Below are 16,983 nucleotides of genomic sequence, written 5' to 3' on the forward strand. Positions count from 1 at the left end.
GCCTACCAACAAGAGGTACTGAAAATGCTGAGTGTCTACAGGTAATTTAGATTATAGATGTTTAGGAAAAGAGTATCAGAGGGGTAGCCGTGTTAGTCTGAATCTGTAAAAAGCAACAGAGGGTCCTGTGGTGCCACAGGACCCTCTGTTGCTTTTTAGGAAAAGAGTAGAGAATTTAAATATTTCTCTACTCTTTTACCATATACTCTTTTACTCAAATACCATAAACATGGAGAATGTCTAATATAAATGAAGACAATGCAGTAATAATTTAAAGTCATACATATTTTGTATTATCTAAAACTAAGTGTATATAACACTTGGATAAGATCAAAACAAATAAGCTCACCAATAATTAATTTTGCCCTAGAAATCTACAGCCTTGATTTTAGGGCAAAATTAATTATTGGTGAGCTTATTTGTTTTGATCTTATCCAAGTGTTATATACACTTAGTTTTAGATAATACAAAATATGTATGACTTTAAATTATTACTGCATTGTCTTCATTTATATTAGACATTCTCCATGTTTATGGTGATAGTGTTTCTGGTACACAAATATTAGGTAAACAGTGGCAGTCTACATATAGTAAAGTTGGATCATATCTCTCTTTAAAATCACAATTTTCATATGCACATCTTAGCCAACATGATTTCTTCGTAATATTCATAGTCCCAAACTTTTTAAGCTGCGGGAATTTGGATTCATCCATATAAACTGTGCTAGATTTTGAAAAATGCCAATTTTAACACCTATGATTTTCTATTCAGAAGGTGAATCTCTGGAAAAGAATGGCAGCTATTTAGAATGTGAAACGTCAGAAATAGAATACAAGCATTCCTAGTCAGATCTGAGAAGATTTTTTTTCTAGATCAGTGGGGGTGGAGTCCAGGTGCTGGGGGAGTGGGGCTTGGTGGGACCGGTGGTCTGAGTGCAGCTGGTTGGGGCTCAGTGGGGTGGGGGTCCAGGTGTGGGGGCTTGGCGGGGTGACGCAGGAGGGGTGGGGCTCAGTGGGGTGGAGGTTCAAGTGCAGGGTGCTCGGGAGTGGGGCTCTGGATGCATGGAGGTTGGGCAGGTGGGGGCAGCTCCCCATACAGTGATCCCTCCACCCATGGCTGGGGAGCAATGGGGGCAGCCAGGGAAGATTCCTGTGGGTGGGTCTCACCCAGTCCCTGCCCCAGGAGTGGCCTGTGCAGGGGAAGAGGAAGTCTCTCTGCAGCTGGTGCCCGGCGCACAGCAGGCTCCACCGGCCGGGGTGTTCCCAGTCCTGCTAATGCCTGGCTCCAGGATAACTTCAACAGTGAGTGAGAGAGACAGAATCTTGCACGCACGCCCAGTCGCACCCCCGGAGGTGGTAATTTATGCCTGGGTGCTGAGAGCCATTGAACCAAACTGTAAACCCTGTATATGATGGAAATCACTTCAAACCAAGGGGTGCGGCAGCACCCCAGCACCCCTAGTTCCAGCACTTATGCTTCTTGGCTGCTCCTGATTCCCAAACCAGGCACGCCTGCTCAGGACCACTGCCTGGGAGGGCCACGTGATTCAGTTATTCCACAGGGAAAGAGTAAAATCTGCCGGGGACATTAATTCTGCCCTTGCGCAGTGGTGCAGAATTCCCCCAAGAGTAAACATTATAGCTATTTAACTCTTGCGTAAACTGAAGCACAGAGACTTTTAGACCCTGATTCTGCAATGAGTTACATATCAGTGGACCCTAACATCTTCACCGAGCTCACTGCAGGATCAGGCCCCAAGGGGTTTAGCCAGGATCATACCACAAAGCAGTGAGAGAGGCAGGAACAGATTGCAGGAGACCTGACTCCAAGTCTATTATTAAACTATTGCATGCAGTATTTGCTTCGTTTAAATTAAACCTACACATTCTATACGTGGTCTGCGTTTTTGTTACCACTTCCATTGTTTCTGGCTGGGAGCGTACAGTAAGGATAGGCATAAACTGGTGATTTATTTATTATTTTTTCAAACAGCATGTAGGGCAGGAGTCTCTTTATGAATTAAACATTACAAAATTTTATCTTCAGTTTAATTTTCCAGACACTGACTTGTTAATTTAGGTCCCAACTGTGCAAAGATTTATATATGTGCTAAATTTTTACTATGCACGTTTTAGATTTTCAAAAGTAACTAAGGGAGATAACAGTACAACTCCCCTTGCCATTCAGCGATACTTGTGCTGTTATCTCCCTTAGGTGTATTTGAAAATACCAGCCTTAATTTATAGTTGGATTGCTCAGCTACTGTATGTTGAACTGCATTGACTCTGTCTTAGTGAATGTCTTTCTTGTGTTAAATATTAAATGAAAAGGAAAAGATTATTCCCCATGCTTGGAAAAACTTCACGTGTATTAATAGAACCAATCTAAGCCAAAATGCAATGTGGATCAGCATGTTCACTGTTCTGAAAATAACAATAATGTATGTTGTTCCAGAATGTGCTCTGGCTTTTTAATTTTATTTTCTAACAGATAATACAATTTGAGTTTCTCCCAAAGTTACTTGTGCTCCAAAAGTGCTACACTTAGATGTTGTCTATTTTTTTTTATTGAGCTTGCTTAAGTCTGGTTTAATGAAGTTCCTTTAGTAAGAGATCTGATTATATCACTGCAGCATCAGTATGTAATGCTACCCTAAAAATACATACCAGCTGAACCCAGACTAGCAGAGACTCGCCCATGATGTAAGGGTGGGGCCATTGGCTAGAATCCTTTTGGCTTATGACTTACGGGTGGTTATTTTGAACTCTGCTTTATAGCTATAGTGCAAACACTTTACAAACAGTGGTTTAAAAATAAGCTACTCTTCGTGTATTAGTATTATGCAAAATTTCCTTCCGTTTCTTGTAGAGGATGACAAAGCAGAGTGTAGTGGAACAGCTCAAGTGCTGGAGAGTAGACTGACATGCGACTGTGTCAAGATCAACTTCTCATGTTTTCTTGAAGAAACTTGTAATGGTGGTTCTGCTTTTACTAGGGCTTGATTCATAGCCTAAGAGCTGTACCAGGGGTCTGTTTCAAAGTCCATTGAAGACAATAGGAGTCTTTGAATTGATTTCAGTTGGTTTTGGATCAAGCCTTAAATTTAGAAAACATGTATTCTGTCTTGTGAGGAATGAAGAAGAGGATCATGGGTGTGATTGGGGTATTTTTTCTTTTTTCTTCTTCTTCTTCTTCTTCTTTTTAAACCACTTAACATATAGGACTTTTCAAAAATCCATTGAAATCAGTGGAAAAACGTCTCTTGACTTTAGCACTTTGGATAGGCCCTAAATATACGTCCCATTCTGACTCAGAGGAAATTCATCCTGAAGTGCTGAGAGTTGCTTAAAGTTTGTTTTGAAGTGTGAGTTCAATACTAGAGATTCCTGAGTCTATCCTCTTTGTCAACAATAAATAAATAGAAGAGAAGAGAATTTTGGCAGTTCCAGCACAGGTCTTTGTTTTAGACAAGCTTTAGTCCATAGATAGATAGATAAACATTTGGTAGTTATATTGTCTATCTGTAGGTAAATTATAAAGGGTGAGGCAAGGTGCAGAGTCTCTGCTCTGACTCATTATTGAAGATTGTCTATTGTCTAATTAGCCTTGGAAGTGACTATCCAAGATTCACCAAGTAAATGAGTACAAACAAGGCTGTGGTAAACTTAATCTTCTAAGAGCAAGAAGGACTTGATTCCTCAGGGCTAGTCTTGGTTTTCAGCATGTTGTGCTCCTCCCTCATATCAGTCCCAACGCCTAGCCATGCTTTGACCATTTGATTCCACCCTGTCATCCATAGCAATCCTGCATTTGGCATATGATCAGCAATAGTCAATTCAGAGGACTCCGTGTAGTTTGTTCAGATAGTCCCCATAACATTATGACAAGAGGTGTTTCCCACGAGGTCTATTGCCAAAGAGTCTTGGATCAGTCAGACTGTCTTCAGGACACTGTCGCTTAAGAATATAAATAGAAAATAAAGATCTGAACACAAATGGGTCTGAATTTATGTCCTTTCTCATCTTGGGGTGAGAGTCTGGCCAAACCATTTCATAGGTTTAAGAAGCAGGGGGAGGGTGTATGGAACTCTGTCCTCGCTTGTGTTTTTGAAAGGGCTGGCCAGGATACAATTGGAGAGCATGGTTCCCCCCACAAGCACTAGGGGGCTTAAAAAATGCAGGGAGAAATGGTGCAAGGGCAGCAACTTTTGTGTGTGATCCACTGTAGCCTGTAATTAATTCATTCTCGCTATCATCTTTCCTGTATACAAGTGGGCCAGATTCCTATCTCAGTTACAATGGTGTAAATCTGGAATAACTATTCACCTCATGCGGGTTTTGCTGCCCAGAAAGGGTCATACTGTCAACTTTCAATTACCCAAGATACCAGAATGTAGACAAGTTTCAACACTTCTTTACAATTTGCAGCAAGTACTTGCAATAGCTGGCTTGGTGCGAGAGTTTTAAATGGTGATATATTCTGTGCTTTTTTGGTTGTTAGTAAGTTTATAGTAGCAAACTGGCTAATCATGTGGCTATTTGCATAGGTGAGCATTGCACACGTTTTGCTAGTTTGCATTTAATATAGGTACTTCTCTGTTCTTCACACATATATGCAAAGACTATTCAAATAGTCCGAGTATTGGTAAGTTCAGTGCTTTCCATTTGCGTAGCTATATAATGTGCAAATGGTGAATCAAAGAGCTGTAATTCTCTGTCTGCTACTGTTTTGCACCATTTCATGGAGATTACACATGTACGTTGCTCTCAGCTGTGTTTTGAGTTAAGCGAATATCTTATTTCTACCACAGCTGACACACAGCACTTGAAAAGTGCAGTCCTCATTAGTGGTGGTTCTTGCTGAATTTTGCTAACCAGGTAGGTCTCTAACCATTTTGTTTCAAAACTGCTTTAAGTAAAGATTAAAAATACAAACTGACTCTTCAGCAGAGTATTTCACACAGTGTATTTGTGCAGAATAGTTTTTCTTACCTAACTGAGAATCTTCTCTATGATTTCTCTATTAATGTACATCATGACTTTCCTCCTATTCCTATGGGCTACTGAATATCCTGGAACTTACTGTACTTACTTTATTTTGGGCTATATAGACACTCTGCAGAGGCCTTTTTTCTAAATTATCCTATTTCATTTAAAACCTCCTTATAACAACTTTACAAGATCTGTGCTTTTCCAAGCCAGCTAAATCTGCTGTGTGAATTTGAAAGTGAGCAATAGCACATGCCCAGATTTAATTGGAATTATTAAAAGGCATGTTTGAATGTAAAAATCAAAAATGCTAATTTATACAATGTACTCTGAGCATTTCAGAAATAAATCTGCATTTAGAAATAGGATGCATGTTTTAGGTTTGCTGTGCATTGATCTGCGTGGTGTACATAATGTAACAGCTTGTGCATGGTTTTTCTTTATAATAATTCTGCTCTGGAATAATATTTTTCTTAGTTTTAAGAGGTAAAAGTCACTTTTTAAACAAGTTACTTTGTTGACCAGTTAAAAGAAATACTAATTAAATTTTAGAAACAAGACATCTTTGTAGAATATGTTCTATTTTTACACTGGACTTTGGCTCTTTAAAGATCCTCCTAAAACCTCTGTAGCCCAAATTACCCTTCTGCATCTCATGTATTATCTTTTTAACTTGAAAACCAACAACACAAATTTGTATTTTCTTTTCTTACAACTGCATATTTATTCAAGCTGGTTTCAAATTGCATTTATACCACTGAAGTACTCTATAATTTCTCTGTAACAAAATGGGTTATATTCTGCTGCTGAACTGTTCACTAGAAGCATCTGCTAGAAGATGAAAGTAATTGCTTCCAGATGTTATCCATTTCAAGAACTTTAAACTGCACTTTCTATCAAACCAAAAGTTATAGACTTTCTAGATCCAGGACAGAACCTCAGCTGGTGTAAAATAGTCGCTTATTACATTGAATAGCACCTTATTGCTCAAACAGAACCATTAAAATCAACATGGGACTACTGAATGGATAAGATATACTGTTCTACATGAGTAACTGTAGCAAAATCTTTCATAAGGAAATACTATACAGTGTAGTCTAAGGAAAGATCTTGTGTTGCATCGATGCACAGGTTTTTGATGCAGAATTTTTTTAAAAGTGGTGTTCTTGCTGTATAATGGTCCTTAACAATAATAAACAAAGTTCAAACTGATGTCAAACTCAAAAAGTACTTTAAACATTTCAGTTAAGCAGTCAAACTAAAGTTTATAGATGGGAGCCAAAGTGCAACAGTTGCAGCAGACCTGGTGCTCTAGCCTTTTTAAAATGTTGTTGATTACTTCATACCAAGTTCACAATAAGATACAAAGCTACATAAGAACGACCATACAGGTCAGACCAATGGTCCATCTAGCCCAATATCCTGTCTTCTGACAGTGACTGGTGCCAGATGCTTCAGAGGGAATGAATGAAACAAGGCAATTATCAAGTGATCCATCCCGTTGTCTAGTCTCAGCTTCTGGCAGTCAGAGGTTTAAGGATACCCAGAGCATGGAGTTGCATCCCTGACCATCTTGGCTACTAGCCATTGATGGATCTATCCTCTGTGAGCTTATCTAATTGTTTTTTAAACCCAGTTATATGTTTGGCCTTCACCACATGGCAACAAGTTCCACAGGTTGACTGTGCACAAAAAGTACTTCCTTATGTTTGTTTTAAAACTGCTGCCTATTAATTTCATTAGGTAACCCCTAGTTCTTGGTTTATGCAAAAGGATAAATAACACCTCCCTCTTCAGTTTCTCCACACCATATCCATGATTTTCTTTCTGTATCCCCCCGTTAGTTGTCTCTTTTCTAAACTGAACAGTCCCAGGGCTTGTGTACATATACAGCATAGCAGCGCAGCTGCACCACTGTAGCATTCAGTGAAGAAACTAAGCTTCTCCCATTGGCATAGGTATTCCATCTCCCCGAGAGGCGGTAACTATGTCGATGGGAGAAACTATGTCGGGGGATAAGTTGGTATAACTGCATTGCTCAGGGGTGTGGATTTTCCACACTCCTGAACCATGTAGTGGAGACCAAGCCCCCCAGACTTTTTAATCTCTCCTTGTATAGAAGCTGTTCCATATCCCTAATCATTTTTATTGCATCTCTCTGTACTTTTTCTAATTCTGTCTTTTTTGAGATGGGGCAGTACTGCATGCAGTATTCAAGATGTGGGCGTATCATGGATTTATATAGTGGCACTGTGATATTTTCTGTCTTACTATCTGTCCCTTTCCAATGATTCCTCACATTCTGTTAGCTTTTTTTGACTGCTGCTGCACATTGAGCAGATGTTTTTAGAGAATTAGCCATGATGATTTGAAGATCTCTTTCTTGAATGTTCACAGCTAATTTAGATCCCATCATTTTGTATGTATAGTTGGGATTATGTTTTCCAGTATGCATTATTTTGCACTTATCAACATTGACGTTTAACGGCCATTTTGTCACCCAGCCTTGAGAGATCCCTTTGTAACTCTTTCCAATCAGCTTTGGGACTTAACTATCTTGAGTAATTTTGTGTTCTCTGCAAACTTTGCCACCTCACTGTTTACCCATTTTTCCTGACCATTTATAAATATGTTGAACAGCACAGGTACCAATACAGATCTTTGTGGACCCTGCTATTTCCTTCATTCCATTGTTTAAACTGAACTTTGATTTCTACGCTTTGTTTCTAACCTTTTAATCCATGATTTACTAATCCATGAGGGGACCCTCACTCTTATCCCATGACTGCTTAGTTTGCTTAAGAGCCTTTGGTGTGTGTCCTTATTAAAGGCTTTCTGAAAGTCCAACTATACGATATGAATTGGACCTCCCTTGTCCACATGCTTGCTGACATCCTCAAAGAATTACAATAGATTGGTAAGGCATGATTTCTCTTTACAAAAGATGTGTTGACTCTTCCCCAACATATCATCTTCATTTATGTTTCTGATAATTCTGTTCTTTACTATAGTTTCAACCAGTTTACTGGTACTGAAGTTATTTATTACTGCCTCTAATTCCTCTAATTACTGCCTTTAAAAAAAAATCTCCATTATATCAGATGTCCTCAAGTCTTCTGGTACAGAGCCTGATTTAAGTGATAGATTTCATACTATAGTTAATAGTTTTGCAGTTTCATACTTGAGTTCCTTCAGAATTCTTGGGGAATACCATCTGGTCTTAGTGACTTATTACAGTTTAATTTATCTGTTTGTCCAAAAACTCCTTTATTGACATTTCAGTCTAAGCCAGTCCTTAGATTTGTCACCTAAAAAGAATGGCTCAGGGGTAGGAATCTCCCTCATATCCTGTGCAGTGAAGACCGATGCAAAGAGTTCATTTAGCTTCTCTGCAATGGGTTTATCTTCCTTGAGTGCTCAGTTAGCACCTCAATTGTCCCGTGGCCCCACTGAATGTTTGGCAGGCTTCCTGCTTCTGGTGTACTTAAAAGGTAACAGCAAATTTTTTTGTATGTCTTTTGCTAGTTGCTCTTCAGATCTTTTTTTGGCCTGCCTAATTATGCTTTTACACTTGACTTCATAGAGTTTATACTCCTTTCTATTTTTCACAATAGGATTTGACTTCTAGTTTTTAAAGGATGACTTTTTGCCTCTAACCACGTCTTTTACTCTGCTGTTTAGCCATGGTGGCATGTTTTTGGTCCTCTTGTTTTGATTTGCAGTATACATTTTGTTTGAGCATCTATTACGTTGTTTTTAAATGGTTTCCATGCATCTTGCAGGCATTTCACTTTTGTGACTGTTCCTTTTAATTTCCATTTAACATGCTTCCTCATTTTTGTGTAGTTCCCCTTTTTGAAGTTAAAATTCTAATTTAAAGTTACAATAGTAACTGCGCCAGTTTGGGGTGATAAATACTTCTGGACAGTGATCCTTTACAAGATGCTGTAGTTGTGGTGCTTTATCCTTGCTTTCCAGGAAGACTGAAAAGTGTAAGGATAACTTTTATGTTTTATATATTATAAAGGTTTTGGCTCACAGTTTTGAAAACAGAATTTGTGGTGTAAAAAGCAGTCACTACTGAAATGATATATTGAGTAATTCTTGGAACAAAGTTTCTGAACAACATTACATCAATAAAATATTAAATGCTAAATACTGAAACAAACAAAAGAGGAAATAATCAGATGTAACTCAGTGAAATAATTCAGTAGCAGACAGATGCAACACCTTGAGGGCTGCATAGGCACAGGCATAAAACACGCTGCTCCTGTTCTGTTTATTTTCCTGTCTGTGCCCAAATGCCCTTGGCAATGTCAGCAGGAATGGGCACAACTGTGGGGAAAGTGAGTGGTTTAGATATTTGCTGCTGCAGCTCAGATGACAGTCAATTACTATTTTAATCCAGACAATATTCTCCACCAGATTAAAACAATGTTGAAGTGGATTAAATTTGGGTTCTAAATAAATAGTGACTGTATAACTTTAAAATTTTTGCTTGCTTTGCTTTTTCAAAATCCTTCCTTGGTTCTAAACCATATTATACATACATAATAATTTTGAACCAGATTCTGATCTCAATAACATCAGTGTAGATCCAGAGTAGCTATGCTGACTTCAGTGAAATTCCTCTGGATTTATCCCATGCAAGTGAGATCAGACTCTAGCCTCCTTTCTTTAGTATCCCATTTCAGATTTTGGGTAAAATTTTCAAAATATGCCTATGTGGCATTCTAGCTGACATTCTATTTTTAAAGGTTACTTAGGTACTTGAGACCCATTGACTTTAAAGCAGGTTTAGGCTCCTAAAAGTATACATCACTCTGGAAAATGGGACAGCGGTGTACTTAAGTACCTTAGGTGCTTTTGAAAATTATATCCTTTGTCGTCTTATTTTCTTGGCTTTGACTGCCATGGAAATTGAAAGGCGTGAGGAGATAAATCTTAAGAAATGGATGTTTTCCAAACATGACACGAGACTGGTATGAGAATCACTTTTGCTATTTCTATCCAAAGCATGCCATGCTCTGCCATAGATTTCTAATACTTCAAAAAATGAACTCAGCTCGCTTGCTTAAGCAAAAGCCTTGGCCAAATGTTTCTAGTTTAGTATGTGGCTCAGTTTAGACATTGTCTTCTGTGCTGGATTCCAGTTAGATCACATCACTTTCCATTCAACATTGTTCACTTTGCAACATGCATACTCTTCCAAAATTAACAGTTGCTACACTGATAGGAAAGAAGTTGCCTGTCTCTGTTAACGCAGCAACAGAAGTGGATTTCTCGGGCCTTTTGTAGGATTCCATGTTGTGGAACATATATTTTGCTGAATAATGCATTGTAAAAAGCTTTGTCAATCTAAATCATTGCATTGTAATATTAAAATCAATCTCTGTCTGGGTAAGTGTTCTGGAATTCAGGCGCTCAGCCACAGGACTGCAGAAAACTCTATGAAAAGATTTTATCTGATACACTGTTTTTTTCTGTTGTGTCAGCTGAAGATTTGTGTAGGATTATGTGCTTGTGCTTATTCAGCCTCCACATACTCCTCCAGCTTGATGTCTTGGCCATGAAATAGCTCAGACACAAACATTCTCCTGAAAAAAATATTCTCTAGTATCTTACATGGAAGAACATTTAGGAAAAATAGCTGCAAAATTCATTGACATCCTTGGAGGGATACACACAGTGGAGGGGATAGAAAAGGCTGCTTTCCTCTTACATTTACAGTCAAGTTGCTTGATTTTTCTGCAATAGCAAAACAATCTCTTTTCAGCTATTTTCTTCTGCATAGAGCATTCTGGTGAACTTGAAAATGTTTTCACTCTAATATTTTAATAAATCTGTCACAATTCCAGTAATAACATATATAATAGTTATTTTTTCCAACAGTAATAAATGCTTATTTCAAACTTGTCTGCAATGCCACATGTTTTTTAAATTATAGACAGCGAGTGCATAAGAACAGCCATACTGAGTCAGACCAGTTGTCCATCTAGCCCAGTATCCTATCTTCTTACAGTGGCCAATGACAGGTGCTTCAGACAATGAAATAAACAGTTCAGGGCAATTATCAGGAGATCCATCCCCTGTCGTCCAGTCCCATCTCCTGGCAGTTGGAGATTTAAGGACACCATGGGGTCGCATTCCTGACCATCTTGGCTAATTGCCATTGATGGACCTATTCTCTGTGGACTTATCTAATTCTTTTGGCCTTCATCACGTGCCATGGCAACAAGTTCCTCAGCTTCACTGTGCATTGTGGGAAGAAGTGCATCCTTATGTTTGTTTTAAACTTGCTGCCTATTAATTTCATCAGGTGACCCTTAGGTCTTGTGTTATGTGAAGGGGTTAATAACGTTTCCCTATTCACTTTCTCCATACTATTCATGATTTTGTAGACCTTTCTCTTTTTTTGTAGATTCCCCTCCTTTATCTTGGTCATCTCTTTTCTAAACTGAGTTGTCCTAGTCTTTTTAATCTCACCTCGTATAGAAGACATTCCATACCCCTAATATTTTTTGTTACCCATCTCTGCACCTTTTCCAATTGTAATATATCTTTTTTGAGATCGGGCGACCAGAACGGTATGCAGTATCCAAGTGTGGGCACACCACAGATTTATATAGGGGCATTATTTTCTGTCTTATTATCTATCCCTTTCCTAATGGTTCCTAACATTCTGTTACCTTTTTTGACTGGCGCTGCACATTGAGTGGATATTTTCAGAGAACTTGCCACGATGACTCCCAGTAGTAACAGCTATAGAATCCATAATTTTGGTATGTATAATTAGGATTATGTTTTTCAATGTGCATTACTTGCACTTATCAACATTGAATTTCATTTGCCATTTTGTTGCCCAGTCACTCAGTTTTATGAGATCCCCGTGTAACTCTCTGTGGCCCACTTTGGATTTAACTATCTTGAGTAATTTAGTATCATCTGCAAACTTTGCCACCTCACTGTTCCAGATCATTTATGAATATGTTGTACAGGACTGGACCTAGTACAGCTGCTCTGGGGACCCTGCTATTTACCTCTCTCCAACTGTGAAAAATGACCATTTATTCCTACCCTTTATATCCCATCTTTTAACAAGTTGCTGATCCATGAGAGGATCTTCCCTCTTATCCCATGACTTCTTACTTTGTTTAAGAACCTTTGATGAGAGAACTTATCAAAGATTTATTTAAGTACATTATATCAACTAGATCACCGTTGTCCTCATGCTTTTTGACAGTCTCAAAGAATTTTAATAGTTTGATGCATGATTTCCCTTTACAAAAGCCGTGTTGAGACTTGCCCAACATATAGTATTTATTTATGTCTGATAGTTCTGTGATTTACTATAGTTCAGCCTATTTGTCTGGTACTGAAGTTAGCTTACCGGCCTGCAATTGCCAGGATCGCCTCTGGAGCCTTTTTTTAGCTACTCTCTAATCATCTGGTATAGAGGCTGATTTAAGTGATAGGTTGCATACCTCAGTTGTTAATTCTGCAATTTCATATTTGAATTTCTTCAGAACTCTTGGGTCCTGGTGACTTATTACTGTTTAATTCCTGTTTAATTTTTTTTAAAATCCTTAAAAGTAAAATCTTATTACGGTTTACAGTAAGTTACAAAAAATTTTAATTATACTTTGGAGTGAATGTGGCTCTTAAATAAGATATAGAGTCATCTTGAATCTGTATTGAAAGTGTAAATTCCTTGGGCAGGGACTTTTGTCCACATAAATGTTAGTAATACACTAGTTCACTGCTAGTGTTTTATACAAATAATAATAATTAGGGGGAAAACTCTGCTGTTCTTTCAGGAGCTGCTAAGTCGAACGTCACTAGAGACTCAGAAACTAGATCTAATGGCAGAAGTTTCCGACCTGAAGATTAAGTTGGTTGGCATGGAAAAGGAACAGAGTGAATATGAAGAGAAGCAGAACAAAGCTGAGGTGAGTCTCACTTACTTCCTTGTTTATTTTCTGATGCTCAGTCTCATGCATTATCCTGTAGTTCTGAGAAGCACTTGAGCTGAAATGCGTGTGCAACAGCCGCCTCCCGCTTACAGAGCACTGTCTGTACTTTTGGTAATGTGCCCTAGATGCTACTGTATGTGTGTCTGTGTGTTTTCCTTTTTTATACTTACTAATGTCAAAGGTTACTGTGCCACTTTAGTCAGACCCAGAGTCCATTCCAAAAGCATGCATTAAAGTTGTTCATCACGTAACCCTTCCTCTTCCACGGAGCTGTGGGAGGGGGGTGTGGGAATCCTTCCAAAGGCAACAATGCAGTTCTGCAGCTGCTGCTGCAGTTTCAGGTCTACCACAGCTGATGTGCCCCCCATTTGTGTGGAGGGAATGGCCGGTGGCTCAGCGCAATCGTGGCCTGGTCCCATATAGCAGATCTGTACTGGTTCCGAAGCAGTCACGAACACCAGACCTGGGGGTGGGAGGGCAGGATTTTCCCTTATGTGGAGGAGGGGTGGGTTTCTTGCAGTTACACTGTAAATGTCAAATGAAGAGAAATCTTGGTGAAAAGAAATGATGTCTATATTGGGACAAATACTAGACCCTACTGCAGGTGTGGGAGGCAGTGGGCCCAGCAGAACCTTTGTTTCTAGCACATGGGGTGAGGAGGTGAATCGGATACTGAGACCCTGCAGGAAATCCACTCTCCAGGCACATCACAGAGCACAGCTCCACAGAACTTCCCTACACCTCAGCCAGGGGCGGGAGCTGTGCTCCTAACAGAATGGAGCTCTGCAGTAGCCTGCCGGGGGAGGATTACAAGGACTATATTCTGGGACTAAGGTTTGCACTCTACTGCAGCAGAAAAATGTTTTGTTCTAAATTTACTTAGAAGAAATTTGAAATTCAGGTTGTGTAAAATATCTGTCCTCTGTAATGCTTCCAACAAACTGTTGGACACATACTGACTGTACGTAGGTTAGCTATGGGAGCTGTAATTTACTGCCCACTTCTAGGTTTGGAATTTGGGGTTTTTGAGCTTCCCAAGGCTTCTGAAACTTTGAAAGTGTTAGGGGGGATAAATTCTGGCAGTGGCCAAGTAAGTAACAGCAGCCCCTTTATCATCTATGGCCTCCCTATGATTTTTCACTCAGAACTATCAGTGTTTTAAGTGTAGAATCCCATGTAACCGTAAGGTCTAACCAGGTCTGTGTAATCTACTTCACAAGGAAATCGCCAAATCTCTCACTAAGGGGTAGGTGCTCCCAAGAATCCAAACACCCCATCAGAATGGGGTAATCCCATCTCTTTTGGATTGTGTCAGGAGTTTTCAACATGGGGGTCATGACTACCTTGCCCTATCCTAAGTGATAGGGAAGGTTTTAGTTTGGTGGGAACGGTTGAGAAACGTTGGGTTAAAGTATATGCCAAACTGTCAACTGCTCTAGGGTTGGTAGACCTGACCCCCACCATAACCCCAATGTGAGGGTCAGTTTGATCCTGGCTGCTAAGAGACCACCATCCAAAGTAAGAAAAACTGAGACTGTGACCTGTGCTTATGTTTGAAGAGTCACGCTGGGGCCCGCCTGGTTGCTTCAGAGAGCCAAACCTGTGCAAACCAACACTGACTAAGCAAAATAACCATAATGTACATAGCACCCACTAGTAACTGAATCTGTTAAATGAAATTGAAGCTGCAATAAACATTTGGAACAGGCTAGGTGCATGGGAGTGTGGGTGAAGATGCAGGAGGCAGAGCGGAAAGATGCTGCCTTCACCAGCCACTGCCTTTTCTGGGGAGCACCATACCATCTGCCAGCCAATCACTGTGCTCTAGACTGAGGCTGGGATTGACCCAGGTGGGTATGACATTGATTGATGGGACGCTGTGTTGACACTACCCCAGAGGGGATAGTGCTGAGGCCCCACCCCAGCACCAATGCTATTTTACTCCAGAGGCATTCTCTAGCTAAGCCGTTTTAAATTGCCTGCAAATTATATTGCATATTCAAACTTGCCTCTTGCAATTGGATTTTTTAAATTTATTTTTAAATGAGTATCAAAAACACAGGATAATTCATCTAAAACATATATGTAATTTTTAATTCTGTGCTTTTATATTTTAAACCAGCTGTTTCCCATCAGCTAGATCGAATTTATTAAATTCTATCTCTAATATTAGGGGAAGATAAGGCAAATTAAGATATACTTCTGGGAGTGATTCTGAGTTTTATCTCTCAAATCCATTTCACTTTGTCCTGCACAACATGAAGCTGTGGTTTGGTTTTGATTTTAGTTAGTAACAAAGAGTCCGTTGAGTCTCACTAAGCTCCCCTCAAAGGTATTAATTTCACACTGAATGCCACTTGTCACTGGCTCTTCAAAAGCACGTGCTAAATTGAAAGTGCTATTTTTATCCATGTAACAGGAGGGCCAAGAGGATAGATGTTTGTAAACGTACAGGCTCCACTCCTGAGCTCTGCAATGTTAATGTCCACTACGCAGAATAATTCTCTTCTGTCACAGTGCAGCACTGTAAAGGTTTATGAGCTGGTTTCTCGAGTCCCACCTGAAGAGTTCTCTGTAGCTTTTTCCTTTCTTTAGAAGTTCTGGACCCCTTAGAAATTATTTTAAAAATATAATGAGGTTATGTAAAGCGCTGCAGTATCAAGTGACCTGCTGCATTGGAGACACCTGCGTTGTGTACAGAGGCATAACCAGGTCTTCTATTAAGTGGTGGCAGGAACAACTGTCATGCTCCCCTACCCCTCCCTCTCCACACCTGGCATTGTATGCCCTGGCTGCAGTGGCGGATTAATGATTTTGCCACTCCTGGGCCCTGAAATAATTGCTGCCCTGCCTGCCCCTGGCCCCGCCCAGACTCCACCCTTTTCCCGACCCCATTCCAACCCCTTCCCCAAAGTCCCGCCCCCAGCTCCGCCCCCTCCCTGCCCCTATTGGATCCCTTCCCCAAATCCCTGCCCCGGCCCCGCCTCTTCCCCCAGCGTGCTGCGTTCCCCCTCCTCCCCCTCCCTCCCTGCCCTGCCCTGCCCTGCGAAACAGCTGTTTCGCGGCGCAAGCGCTGGGAGGGAGGGGAGAGAAACAGGACGCGGCGGCACGCTCGCAGAGGAAGCGAGCTGGAGCGGGGGAGCTTCTCCGTGGGTGCTCAAATTTGCCGCCCCTGCAAATTTGCCGCCCTAGGCCTTGTCAGCCTAGGCGATAATACGCCGCTGTCTGGCTGTATTAATGGACCATTTGTATGGTGTGGGCTAGACAGTGTATCTTACGCACTGATCTGCATTGAAGGCAATGCACTGCCACACTCCTTGAGGTCCCTGGTGCACAGGGGTGTACACGTGCTGCACTGGCCCTTCTGGCCCATTGGATGATGCAATCTTTTTTGTCTTGGGTAGACAGCGTGCAGGAGAGGGACACAGCCCTGTCACTATCATGAGTGTCCTGTTTGGAGGGATTGTGCCTTGGTCCCTCCTGGCAGTGGGAGTGGGGAATTGGCTCCTGGCACTCTGCTTCCACATTTCTGCCCCCAGCACATCTACATAAACTTGCCCTGTACATTTTCTTCAGATTTGTATGTTTTATAGTTTCATTTGCTGGTGCAATAAAGCAACAATGTAATTTCCTGAAGTTATAATACAGGCAAAACTACTTCAATGGGAGTATGTGTATGCAAAGACAAAGAGCTTTGTGCCATATCCTGGCGCTCTTACTCAGATGACGACAGGCGGCAGAATTGGACCCATAGTTTTTAGTCATGGGAAAACGAATGAGTACTTGGAATGCTTCTTGTTTTTTCAGTAATTGTTTTTTGTGCAGAGTTTACTGGGATAAGAAGAAAGACTCAAACAGTAGCAACTAACCTCTGCTTTGCCACCATTTTAGTGCTGAGTAGGAAGAGTTACGTCCCATGTACAATGATTCTTCATCTGTTGTGGCTAGGGTTATTTAGAGAGGCACTTTTTGTTTGTATCTAGAAATTAAAACCAAAAGAAACACATTTATCTCAGGTATG

At 40.4% G+C, this 16,983-nt stretch overlaps 1 protein-coding gene across 1 annotated transcript in view; it reads left to right on the top strand.

The window, feature by feature from the left end:
• The window catches only part of PPFIBP2 (PPFIA binding protein 2), a 192,783-nt gene that overhangs the window by 119,676 nt on the left and 56,124 nt on the right, over positions 1-16,983 (top strand). Inside the window, exon 5 of the mRNA XM_065402713.1 lies at positions 12,807-12,938. Within this exon, the coding sequence (XP_065258785.1) occupies positions 12,807-12,938 (132 nt within the window). The remainder of the gene's footprint in view (positions 1-12,806; positions 12,939-16,983) is intronic.

Source organism: Emys orbicularis, chromosome 4 (assembly GCF_028017835.1).
Source record: "Emys orbicularis isolate rEmyOrb1 chromosome 4, rEmyOrb1.hap1, whole genome shotgun sequence".
Classification (NCBI taxonomy): Eukaryota; Metazoa; Chordata; order Testudines; family Emydidae; genus Emys; species Emys orbicularis.